Here is a 12,252-nt window from a genome sequence, read left to right as displayed (position 1 = left end):
TACTTTGGTGGTGGTCTTGGTTGTTGTCTTGACTCCAGTCCACAGACTTTGGTAGTCCTTTTCAATTGTCTCGCAGCGACTGGAGCAGAACTTTTGACCATCCTGAACGGCATTTTCGCAGCTCCGACTGCCACACTTACTCATTTCGTTTAAAGGAATGCTTAAGGTGCGTGATGCTGTGGATCAACAAGTGCGATGAACGAAACCTGCAGGAAACCTTGTTATAATTCGTCTATTATCGAACTCCCTTTACATTATCTTAAGCTTAGACGTAGTATTTCGCAAGAACGCAGGAGATCAGATAGAACTACAGAAAGACTCGTCGTCGTCGTTGTATTACTGTTCGCACTTTACATTGTTTTGAGCTTTATAGGCCTTGCTCAATAAGAGCTTCACGTTCCTCAAGCAGCTGCTTATAACGTTCTTGTCCATCCGTTTCTTGTCGTTCCAAACCCACGACTTCCTGCTTCAATTTATCCATACGAGATTCAGCTGCATCCAATTCTAATTGCCTCAACTTGCTAAATGCATTCAATTCAGCACGAGCGTCCATCAATTCTTCAAACTTGGAAGTTAGAGTCTTGTGTAGATTGGCTGCTCGAGATTGATACCCTCCCAACATGACACTTAATTTCTTTTCTAATTTACCAGCCGCTGTTGCATCTCGAGACATTTGCAGTCGTGCTGCATTCAGTTCGGCTTCATAATGAGATATAAGCATATCATCAGTGACTTTGGATGTTTCTACATAGGCCGATTCGGTTCTCAAATACGTATACTTTGAGGTGATACTGTCATATAAAGTATCATCCAAAGGTTCCGTGGCTGCTACTTCGTCTTTGAGTAATTGACAGGCTGCAACATAGTCATCATCGGTATATGATTCGTCTGCTACATGTGCTATTCCATTTGTCAGACGTGATTGACCTGCTGCTGGATAATATACAGCATCATATCCAAGACGACGTTCTACTTCGCTCTGGATGAGGCGTTCTGGATCGGTTTCATTCTCGTCTATGTCAGTACTAGATGTGCTAGACATGACAGGACGAGGCAGGTCTCGTTTCACAGCACTGGACCTTCGTTCCAACCTAGATGTTTCTTCAGCTCGTTTTACTGAATCTCGTTGTGCTAAGATATCTGCTGCATCTTCTGTCTGCACAGTTGGTTCGGAAGAGTCATCGTCGTTGGCGGATGGACGATCTGGCAATACTATTTCAAAGTCATTCTTTGGCTTGGGCAACGAGGCAAAGTGTGATGCTAGTTGCTCTCGTATCAAGTTTTGTCGGCCTCTACTAGATACGCTACGTGGAGTGTCTTCAAATGAGCCTCCATAATCATCTCGTGGTGTGTTTATACCCATTTCATCACGTAACGGCGTCCTACCACCACCAACACGACTGCTACCCATGCTACTGCTAACGGTACTACCAGCTACAGATCTTGGAGTTCCAAAATCACGAGGAGTCATGGATACACCTGGACCTCCAGCCCGTGGAGTCAATTGAGCAGCTAATGGATTCGGTGTTTGCATTATAGCACGTCGTGGAGTGATACCTTCGAATCCAGTACCGCCTTCAGCAAATGGAGTTACATCAATAGATCCTCCAAGCAATGGTGTTTGGGCTTCAGTCATGGCTCTTAAATTACGGGCTTCTACACGTATATTATCATTCGTTGCGGTTGCTCGAGGCGTTCGAGTGGGTTGGTTGGTCCGAATCAATGAGTAGTCACCCAACAGGCTCTTGGAAGCATCACCATCGTCACCTACTATGGCCTTGACGGCTTCACCTTCATAGCCCAACTTCACCAACTCTTCTAAATCGGCTTCACCCATTTGAGGAGCAGGCAATACCAACCTGTTTCGTTGAGACATTTGTTGAGCCATAGCTGCGGCCTTTACAGCAGAAGGGGGCACATAAGTACCGGCTTCCTTTTGCGTCTTTTGTCGTTTAGCATCTTTTTTACGTTCACCATCTTCAACTTCAGATCGGCGTTTGCCTTCCAGAGTCGATAATAATACATTTACTCGACTAGGAGCAGCTTTAGATTCTCGATCTCGTTCGTCTGAAGTATCCCAAAAGCCTGCTGCAGCTGGAGTATAGAACGGTATGTCTGCATTATAATCCATTCCAGTCTTTTGTTTCTTCTTCCTCATATCTATCCCTGCGGCTTTGAGTTCTCGTCTCTTTTGAAGACTGGCGAGTCGTCTAGCTTCTTCTAGTTGCTTTTCACGGGCCTTTCTCTTTGCTTTTTTGCCCTGAGTGTTTGCCAACCTAGCTCGAGCTTCAGACAACATTTCCTTCTCTAATAATTTGTGAATAAAGAGGTTGGCTCACGGTTATTTGATCGAAAATGCGAGTTGAACGCGAATGCTTGACGTAAATTAACAGGCAGCCAGAAAAAAACACATTAAGACGTACCATCCTCGTCCATATCCACTGGATCTGGCCTTGCAGGTTTGGCCTCAGGTTCTGGATCTATTTCACCAGGCCTGAGCTTCCTAACATCATCAGCATTTGGACCATCATCTTCGCCGTCCTTGGCTTCAGCTTCATCCAACAGCTTTTGATATCTCTCGAGACATTGAGCAGAAGTACGTCCTACTATAGGAGCAATAGTTCTCCATTGGGTTGGCATCAATTTGGCCAAATGTAGTAGCTTTTCATCTTCTTCTTTAGACCATTCTGTCTTTTTGATGGAAGGGTCCAGCCATTCATACCAACGAGCTTTACATTGCTTTGGCGTCTTTCGGACAAGTAGAGATGATATTCTGGCCCATTGGTTTTTGCCATACTTCATTACGGCAGCCTTTAATATCTCATCTTCGGTATTCTAGAAGAGGGGTTTCAAAATTGGGAATTCGAGTTAGTTTTCTCAACCATGGAATAAAAGGAGAACGCCAGCAAGCCAGATATGTGCCACTGTACCTTCCAGACACCGCCCTTAATGACTACTCTCATCTTGATTATTGAGTTTCCTCACGCAGCAAATTGGGTTGACTTGTTTGCAATTAGAAAAATGAGGACGAACACAGACAATTCAATGTTTACGTGGTATTGATTAAACTAATTATTGCAATTGGCCTCTAACTTATATGAGACACGCTTGTTACACGTTTTATGGACCTTCCACTGCAGAATGAAATCACAACCTTCCACGTCACAGCATTTACTGCATGGCACAAGATAAACATAGCTACAGCAAATGTAGATTTGTGAACAGCAACCATTCCCCACCCTATCCTAAACACGACCTCATCACGGACTCGGGCCTCCAACAACATTTTGGCACATGAATACGTGATTATCAATATACACAAGCTCATCAGCTATATGAAAGACGGGGTGAGAAACGTGTCAAATGTGTTTCTCACTGATATTCATACCGCAACACTGGCTTTGAGCTGAACGTCTTCTGTCCAAAGTGCGACTAAAGGGTGGATTTGCTGCTTTGTGATGATGTATGGGTCATTACAGCGAGAGCAGTTATATCGATATTGGATCTCTTAGATTTCGGCAGTAATATCGAGTGTTAGGCCATAAAAACAACTACGACGAAACTTTCAAGGCTACGAAGCTTACGTTTCTTTCGGCCATTGACAAAGACATGTCCTAGAAGCACGTTTCTCGTAAGTAATTTAGATGAAGCATCTTCAGCATTGCTTCTCAATACCTTCTGGTTCAGCTTCCACCATTTCCAATTGAGGTATTCGTGGTGTTAAGGGAGTTGGTGGCAGTTTACCAATAAATTGATCGATACAGTCCTATACGTCAAAAGCCACTAATCAGCTACAATTCAATCCTGGATACATAATTTACAACTGCCCTTACTTGATGCACCCATTTTAAATCAACGTCTTTGCACCCATTGCATACTTTAATCAGCCGGTTCTTCGACGATTCCTGCTTTTCCCAACAGATCCAACATCTAGATTTTCCATTTACAGCAGGTGACGTGGGGGACTCATCTGTAGATAGTTTATGTGCGAGTGTCGCTGTTTTTGATTTGGTTGTTGGCGAGTCTACTGATGCCGAGTTTTGACCGGCATTGTATCGTTGCCTTGGTAGAGTGAGAGCTTTGGGCTTATGTTCTTCTTCTAGACGGTTTATTGCCATAGGAGCAAGTTCTCGTTCAAACAAGTAAGGACAGCGTAAGGAAGCAACAAGGGGAAAGTTATTTAGGAGTCGTTCGATGTGGTTGGAATGATCCCACACCCTAGTCGTGAAACAAACCGATTGGCTAAACACAACCCCTCACAGGGAAGGCTGGAAATTCTGTGTCGTGTCTTCAAAATGGTAACTGTACCGTCGCGTAGTTTAGGACTTTTTTTTTGAAAATGACGCGAGAGCAGAAACCCCGAGACGCTTCTAATTAAGTAGGTGCAAGTCAAATATATTGTAAAATAGAAAGATGTGATATACTGTACTTCCTACGCGACACGAGTTTTGGTGGAGTCTCTGCTTTCCGAGAACCCAAGTTTTGCGTTTGCCGCATTTCCAGCAAACCTGAAGACGACAACACTAGGTGACTCAAACCACACTTCAATGCCTCTTGTCGCTAATTTGAAAGGCGTCAGTTGCTATGCAGCTGCGTAACGCCGACGTCCAAACCACGAAAGGGTTGGTTGCTGATTGCTGAACAAAGCAACTTTTGAACACCTATCACAACCAACAAATACAACACACACAAGCTCCTCTCTTTCTCAGAAAAATTAAAATGCCCTTCGCTTTCGATATAAAGATTGGTGGAATCAACATTGAAATCGATGTAAGTTTCTTTTGTTGGAAAGTTGACGCAGATGAGTCTATTTCGTGTGGTTGATGTCAATAGTAACGTCACTTGTTTTCGTCTACATGTCAGATCAATAGCGGCCCAAACAATGGCCAACTCCCCATGTTCAACCAAATCGGAAACCAACAAATTCACCAAAACCATCATCCCATGCAACCAATGCAGCAGATGGCCATGCCCATATTCCAGATGCCAAATCAAATCAAACAAGAACATCACCAAGAACAACACCACAATCATCACCACCACCATCCTCAACATCAAGAACAACAAGTGTTCTACCCTCCACCTCAAATGTTTCAGGAAGTACCTGCTCCTGTAGTTTATCAAGCGCCTGCTCCTATTGTTGAGCAAGTTCAAGCTCCAGTGGTGGTTGAAGCTCCAGCTCCAATTGTTGAGAGAGCTCCTGAACCTGTTGTCGAACAAGCCCCAGTTGCTGCTGCACTTGTTGTCGACCTCGTGCCAGCCATGGCTGCTCTTAGTGTTTTCGAGACCACTGTTCAACCATTGAGCTCTCAAGAAGTCGCTGATTTGGTTCTTAGAGCACATACAGCTATGAAGGGTCTTGGTTGTGGTAAGTACAACATTGCTTGAGTGCCCGATGCAATGGTTTTTTCCTGACCACAAATCTTATTTCTCATAGACAACGCCTCACTAATCAACATCCTCGGTAACTTGCATGCCTCTAATGCCGGACAGTTAAATCACGCATACAAGGCCAACTATGCCAAATCCCTTTACGAAGCCGTTGGTAATGAAACCAGTGGCAATTACGGGAAATTGGCAGAATTATGCTGTCTTCCAGTCGCTGAGTGCGCTGCTATAGAATTAAAGGCTGCCATGAAGGGAGCTGGAACTGACGAAAGTGCTTTGATTGATGTCCTTGTTGGATGCAACAATGCCGAAATGGCTGAAATCAAGGCAGCTTTCCAGGCACTCTATAGTCAGAACTTGGAGCATCAGGTTGCTAAAGAGACTCGTAAGGAATTATCTATACCGTGTCTTCCATTTTTTGTCACCTTGACCATTTTTCCCACTGTTTATTCCATAGATGGTAATTTTGGCAAGGCTCTGATTGCTTTATTGCAAGGACAACGTAACGAAGGTGGTGAATGGAATGTACAAGATGATGTTGATCTCCTTTACCGCAGTGGGGAAGGTCGCATTGGTAAGCAGAATGCAATTCACGTTAACTGTCGTTCGGTCGGCTTTTGCTGACGCGCCTAGAATAGGTTGCGACGTTGGCGAATTCATCTCGGTACTGTGTACTCGTCCTGGGGGTCATTTACGTGCAGTATTTGAAGGATATACCCGTACTCACAACAAGGACATTGCCAGAGTCATCAAGTCTGAAACAGGCTCTGATCTAGAACATGTTCTGTTGGCCATTGGTGACTTGACGCATCCTGTCTTTTGTCACTTTTCGTTTAACCAACTAAATCGTTTTCCATTTCAATAGTTAAATCCATTCGCGATCATCCCGCTTATATTGCAGAATCGATCGAATCAGCCATGTCTGGAATTGGTATGGACGGATAGGCCGCAAAAGCAAACTCAACCACGTTCCTATGCTCATACCAAACTCGTCTTAGGCTGCAACGAGAAAAAACTTACTCGTTTAATTGCTCTCTGTCGCGATCCTCGAGTTCTGGCTCCAATTAAGTCTGCATTCGAACGTAGCTATGGAAAGACTTTGTCGTGAGCCCTCCAGTGATTTTTGTTTTAACAAAAAAAGACTATATTATGTATCAACCTAATCTATTTAAATAGTGCCCGTGTTCAAACCGAAACCGGATCTAACTATCGTGATCTTTTGATCACAATCATCAACAAGGCTTAATTTGTTGGGATGATGAAGACTACCCTTTATACGAGTTTCAAAATACAGTGTGGATTAATTTCAGTAACGATGCGTTTGGTTCCGTTGTGGTTTTTGTGCAAAGCTTCATAGTCGCTGTTACCGTTCAAGTTCACTCACAAAGGCTAGAGAGCCAATTCTGATTCATTGCCAACCCAGGTTGACTTTCCAAAGCAGTTAGGTTCTTTTAATCATCGTGGATCAGAGCAATAAAGAAGCCAAACACGGACCCTGCATAGAACACATTTACCAAATAAATCTTCTTATATTTGAAACCCGACCGTCGTTGTGAAATTATTTACACTTCAAAAAAAGTAGGTCTACATTATTCTCAAAAGGCAAAGGCAGATTCATCAATACTAGAGTTCAACACTCTCTTGATCCGATCCTCTTGCTCTTTCTTAGCTTCCTGTTCTTCACGTTCAAGTGCTTCCTGAGCACGTCGTTCTTCAGCAGCCTTATTAGATTGCGCTTTGCGTATTCTATCCCTTTTGCGACTTTCGGTGGCGAAAAGAGGATCAAAGTCCATCAAGGACTCTGCCTTTTCGGTGAGCTCTACATGTGGTGTGTCGTCATCGTCTTCAGCAGGTTCTGCCTCTTCTTCTTCTGGCTGCTCTTCTTCTACTCGTTCGTGGTCTGGCGGCGTTAAAGGTGGTGTCATCATCTTGACGCCTTTAGTGGCACTAGATACTGCTGATTTACGACCTACTACAGCACCCTTTTTAGATTTGGTGAAATTTACAGCTGCAATACTGGTGGTTCTAGCAGGGAAGCGTTTCGACTTCTTGGTAGTTTTTGCTCGGAGTTGTGGTGTGTCTTCCTCCCACTGTTCGTCATCATCAACGACAACTTCTTCAATTATCTTATTAAATGATCTGGTCGACTGAGGAGACGCTGGCATGACTGCTTCCTTTTTACTGCTAGCTTTAGACCTGTTTGACGGAGCTGGTGATGAGGGTGATAGAGGCATGGCAATGGGTGATGTAGGTGATGTAGGACCTGCTGATGCTCTACTACTAGGACTGCTACTGCTAGTATCAATGGTCTTTTTACCAGCGGTTTTTAATATGGTAGCTTTATCCATTGGTCGGCCATGCTTGTCTAGGACTTCCAAGTGGTCGAGCTCAACGTCGTGACCACCAAAGACATTGGCTAATTCCAAAGCAGTCTGCGAGATTCGGACTTTGGCTTTAGGCACATCTGTAGCAAGAGATACCAGCGCTTCGTCCTTTCTAGCTTTACGACCAGACTTGGTTGCAATGGCTCGCTCTTCTTCTTCATCGTCCTCGTCATTGTCAAAGTTCTGGACTACAGGTTTTTCTTCCTCTTCGTCATCATCCTCTTCTTGTACGTAAACAGGCTTTTTTGCCACCTTTTTACCCTTGTCAGCAACAGCAGCTACTTTATCACCTCGTTTTGGCTTTTGCACCACTACGGCTTCATGCTCATCACTATCGTCTTCGTCTTCTTGATCACCATTTTTATATATACGGATGGGTTGTTTGGCAGGAGCCTTGGTGGTAGTCCTTTTAGAGCCATTCTGCGGCTCAGGTGCAGGTGCAGTTTCTACCAGTTTCGCTTCTTTAATTGGACGTCCCTTAACACCAATACCCCTCAATCGTCTAGCCTCTTCTACGCCACCTCTCGGCAATCCACCACATCGAGTGACTAGATCAGTGAATGCCTTCCACAAATCATTCCAGCCATGCACGGCAGCCAGTTCAGGTGAAGTAGCAGCTGTTACTAGACGACGAACATCTTGCCAACGTTTATATCCTCGTAATTGTTCAGCGACAGAGGGCAGACCTTCACACAAGAGTGCGACTCGAGAGCAGATTTCAGTCATTGGTGGAATCTTTGACGCTCGTCCTGTATCATCGTTTGCGGTAGCCCAGAGTTGGAAGAGATGGTAGGCAGCATCTAGTCCACCAGATACACAATGGCCTAATACATATGTTTGGTCACCGTGACAAGCGAAATCATCCGCTACACCCGGTTCTGGATCCCAAGAGATGAGAGCTGGAGAGAAGGAAGCCAATAAATCTTCCATAGCAGCATAGAATCCATGATCATCTCTTAGGTTCTCCAAGTCACCAAATGTACGATACAAGTCACCCATACGACACATTATAGACATGCCAGCCAACACCCACACGGATTCAGCAATCTTGGTCATGACTGATGGATCCTTTTTAGGAGGGGCAGGTGCTGAATTACCGCCATTCTTACTAGTGCCTTCCATATCGCCTGGTGGTGGACCAGCACACAAATCAGCTAATACGTGGAGGGCTGCCATGGTCTCCCCTACATCACCGCGGCAAAACATGGTGACGAGTTTGGACAAGACTGCTCGACCTGGGTAGTATTTAGAACCTGCCGGTTCGCGAAGAGCTAGCCCAAGGACTATAGATGCTTGCATGCAGATACCACCACGAGCACCGAGCACACGTTGCAAGTCTTTGGGTCGTTCACTGTTTAGAGGATGTGACAGGAGTAGATCTACTACGGCTTCAATACCACCTGAGATGAAGAAGTTGTATGTCAGAATGACGCTTTCGTTGTGAATGCAAAGTTGCGACTCATACCGTGACGAACGAACTGCTCCATGACCGGATCAATCTCTTCCCAGTGTAAAGCAGCAACCATCATAGCAGCCTATAAAAAAATTGTAAATCGTGAGCAAACAAAAGTCCAGTACACAATTGAAGCATAGGCTTGCATACCTTGCCCGACTTTAAATCATCAATAATCTTCCTAGCCTTAGCAGACAAGATCGCTGGGTTGGTTGGCTTTGGAGCCAACTACAAGAAATAGGATGACAAAGAAAGTGTTTAGATTTACAAGAAACAAGCTTCTCATTACCAAGACTCAAAACACACAATACCTTGGTAACATGTCGTTCCCAATCATTAGCCCATTTTCTCATAGATGGAACACATTCTCGAACAGCATCAGAGAATCGTCGTGAACCATGCACCAGACCCATTTCAGCCATTTCTACAGTACGACCTTCCAATACACGTACAAGTCTACCAACTAGAGCCAAATCCGTTCTTCCATCTTCCGAATGCAAGTATTGCAGAGCAGCTACAGATCCATGAGTATCATTGCCCTTGGCAACAGCAGCTCCTCGTCCAATCTTGGTGAGCTCGAGTCGATGTACAGTGTTTTCACATACAAAGAGATAGACCAGACTCCATATAGAAGCTCGTTGTCTTCGTGGCACGTCGTCAGTGGAAGTAGAAAGGCCGACATATAATTTAGATTCTTCACCAACACGCAGGTTGGGGGGTACACCTTGTGGAGTCAGTTTTGCGGCAGGCGATACAATGACAGCGGTGAGTTCATCTAGTCGTTCAGCATCATTACCGGCATTGGTATCAGCATAGTCACGATGGAATCTCAGAGCCTGTTCCAAGGAGTCAAAAGCCCACATGGAGTGAGCGAGGTTTAGATGGAGACTTGTACGTGGGCCCAGATCACCACCAGCGCGGAATTCTTCTTGACTATATATGTAGTTACGAGTGGTAGCGGTAGGAGGACGGAATTCATCGGCACGGTCCCAGACAGACCCAGCTCTAAATGTGGGCGTTTCTAGCAATACATCGTCGGGGAGTAGAGTAGGGTAGACTCTTCGTACGGCAATAGCAGCATCAGTGCCAAAGTCGGGATCGGTAGTGACCATATTGGATACTATGGGAGACTGTAAGTGACCCATTCTTCCTCAAAGCTTCCAAATAACAAAAATCTCTGGAAAACCCAAAATTCAAGCTTTGGACAATAGAGACTTGTTGGTCACCGTTCGAGGACGATTTTGCGTGTCTTTCGAATACGGGACTAGGTCTGTGGCAGCTCTTGTCGAAACTGAGGAGGCTTACCTTGCTCTGGGATATGACTTGCGGTTTTTCTCGAAATTGCTTTTGGTGATTGGACAAAGGTAGAGAAAAACAGACAAAGGAACGAGAGCAAGTGAGAAGATCCAGGCGAAAGTACGCCAGAAGCTAGGCCAAGTTACTTACCGCACGGTTAGCTCAGCGTGCTTCTATGGTCATCTGGCATCTCAGCAAAACCACGCGTCAGATTTCAACTTGTCGACTTTGCTTAAATAGATCTGATACACGGATGTACATCCAAACGTTATGGATCATGCTCTTATAATCTAACGAAGTGAAAGTAATCGTACTTTGGTATCACCCCCAGGTTTTCCGTCACAAGTTTGGTCAGCATTTTCCACAAACGGAAGCAGAGTTGCCGTAGTCAATGACGCCTCGAGGGCGGACGAGATCCGCCATATTGTTGAGTGTAAGCCTGATTGTAAGCATTTCAATAGGTCTTGTAGGTGCGACCGCTAGGTAAGAGAACGCACACTACACGGTTTTTTGTGTCATTTGATCGAGCCTCACAAACATCAACATAGTATACCATTGACGGTATTTGGAACCGTCATCAGCTCAAAACCCACTCAGAATGTAAAGATCTCCTCAAGTTTGAATGCATCGAATGCCATAGGATACATCGGACTGTTAAGGGCAACCATTTCCGTTGGTACACCTGCAAAGCTCTTCAGTCTTCTGCTAGACACTGGTAGTCCTTACACGTGGATTATATCCAATGATTGCCGTTCAGCTGGTTGCAGTGGCGCAAACCAATACAATCCTGCGAAGTCGTCAACTAGTGCAATACTGCAGGACTTGTTGGGGTTTCAGGAAACGTACGGAAGCGGCACTTCCGCTTATTGTGACTATATATGGGATATCTTTAGGTATGCTTGTTGAATTGGGTGTTTGATACGACTGTCCAGCCTCTAACGCACCACGGCCGATGTTAGCATCCAGGATATACACGTAACAACACCAACGATCATTGGAACGGCGTATCAGGTCGTCAATTGGAATCCTGCACAGAGCGGTGATGGTGTTATGGGACTGCCTTCGAGGTCTCCCGTCGAATCGGATAACTCGCTGCTGACATTTCCAAACATTATGAACTCGACGGGACTAGATCAACAGGCATTCTCTATATGGTATAGAGCATCATCAAAAAGTGGACTGGCGGACGCCTACCTTGACTTTGGGTCACCTGTGTCGTCAAGGTATACCGGCAGCATAAGTTATGTACCGCTGCTGTCAAACATCTCTTCAGCAACCGGCCTGAGCTATAACCTCGCATGGCTGATAAAAATTGACTTTATTGGCACCAATGCCACAACCAACCTTATAAAAAACACGACAACAGTGCCTGGACAACTGGATACCGGTACTTCCTTCATAACCCTTCCGTCGAGTATAATGACTGCTATAGCAAACTCGACTAATTCTGTGCCAGATGTGGCCGTGTCTAGTGGACAGCTTTATTCCACTTCATGCACCATCACATCACGACCAAATGTAACAATCATCATAAATGGGATATACTTTTCGATAACAGCTGCCAACTATATATACCAGGACGCGTCGTCGGGAAAGTGCTATCTCACCTTTATATTGGATTCGGGAAACGCCGCTCCTCCCAATGGTGTAATACTGGGCTGGGCATTCATGAGGCTCGCTTACGTGATTCATGGTGAGTGTCGAGTAAGATTGAATGGCAATTATGAGACG

At 44.9% G+C, this 12,252-nt stretch overlaps 4 protein-coding genes across 4 annotated transcripts; 1 reads left to right on the top strand and 3 right to left on the bottom strand.

Moving 5' to 3' along the window:
* Positions 1-367: 367 nt before the first annotated feature.
* On the bottom strand, positions 368-2,963 carry SmJEL517_g02901 (uncharacterized protein; the record flags this gene model as incomplete). Its single annotated transcript, XM_031168829.1, has 3 exons — positions 368-2,307; positions 2,424-2,835; positions 2,931-2,963. The coding sequence occupies 3 exons, from the start codon at positions 2,961-2,963 to the stop codon at positions 368-370; spliced, it is 2,385 nt and encodes a 794-aa protein (XP_031025190.1).
* A 125-nt stretch (positions 2,964-3,088) lies between these two features.
* Positions 3,089-4,118, bottom strand: SmJEL517_g02900 (uncharacterized protein; the record flags this gene model as incomplete). The annotated part of the gene is made up of 5 exons (XM_031168828.1): positions 3,089-3,331; positions 3,389-3,507; positions 3,585-3,614; positions 3,676-3,766; positions 3,834-4,118. The coding sequence occupies 5 exons, from the start codon at positions 4,116-4,118 to the stop codon at positions 3,089-3,091; spliced, it is 768 nt and encodes a 255-aa protein (XP_031025243.1).
* A 601-nt stretch (positions 4,119-4,719) lies between these two features.
* Positions 4,720-6,333, top strand: SmJEL517_g02899 (uncharacterized protein; the record flags this gene model as incomplete). The annotated part of the gene is made up of 6 exons (XM_031168827.1): positions 4,720-4,770; positions 4,864-5,368; positions 5,438-5,773; positions 5,846-5,962; positions 6,027-6,185; positions 6,254-6,333. 6 exons carry the CDS (start codon positions 4,720-4,722, stop codon positions 6,331-6,333), a joined length of 1,248 nt encoding a protein of 415 aa, XP_031025261.1.
* A 650-nt stretch (positions 6,334-6,983) lies between these two features.
* SmJEL517_g02898 (uncharacterized protein) lies at positions 6,984-10,370 on the bottom strand (the record flags this gene model as incomplete). The annotated part of the gene is made up of 4 exons (XM_031168826.1): positions 6,984-9,172; positions 9,238-9,307; positions 9,376-9,453; positions 9,537-10,370. 4 exons carry the CDS (start codon positions 10,368-10,370, stop codon positions 6,984-6,986), a joined length of 3,171 nt encoding a protein of 1,056 aa, XP_031025260.1.
* Between the last annotated feature and the right edge of the window lie 1,882 nt (positions 10,371-12,252).

This window comes from Synchytrium microbalum, assembly GCF_006535985.1.
Source record: "Synchytrium microbalum strain JEL517 chromosome Unknown SmJEL517_scf0013, whole genome shotgun sequence".
Classification (NCBI taxonomy): domain Eukaryota; kingdom Fungi; phylum Chytridiomycota; class Chytridiomycetes; order Synchytriales; family Synchytriaceae; genus Synchytrium; species Synchytrium microbalum.
This window is presented reverse-complemented; position numbering and strand designations above follow the sequence as displayed.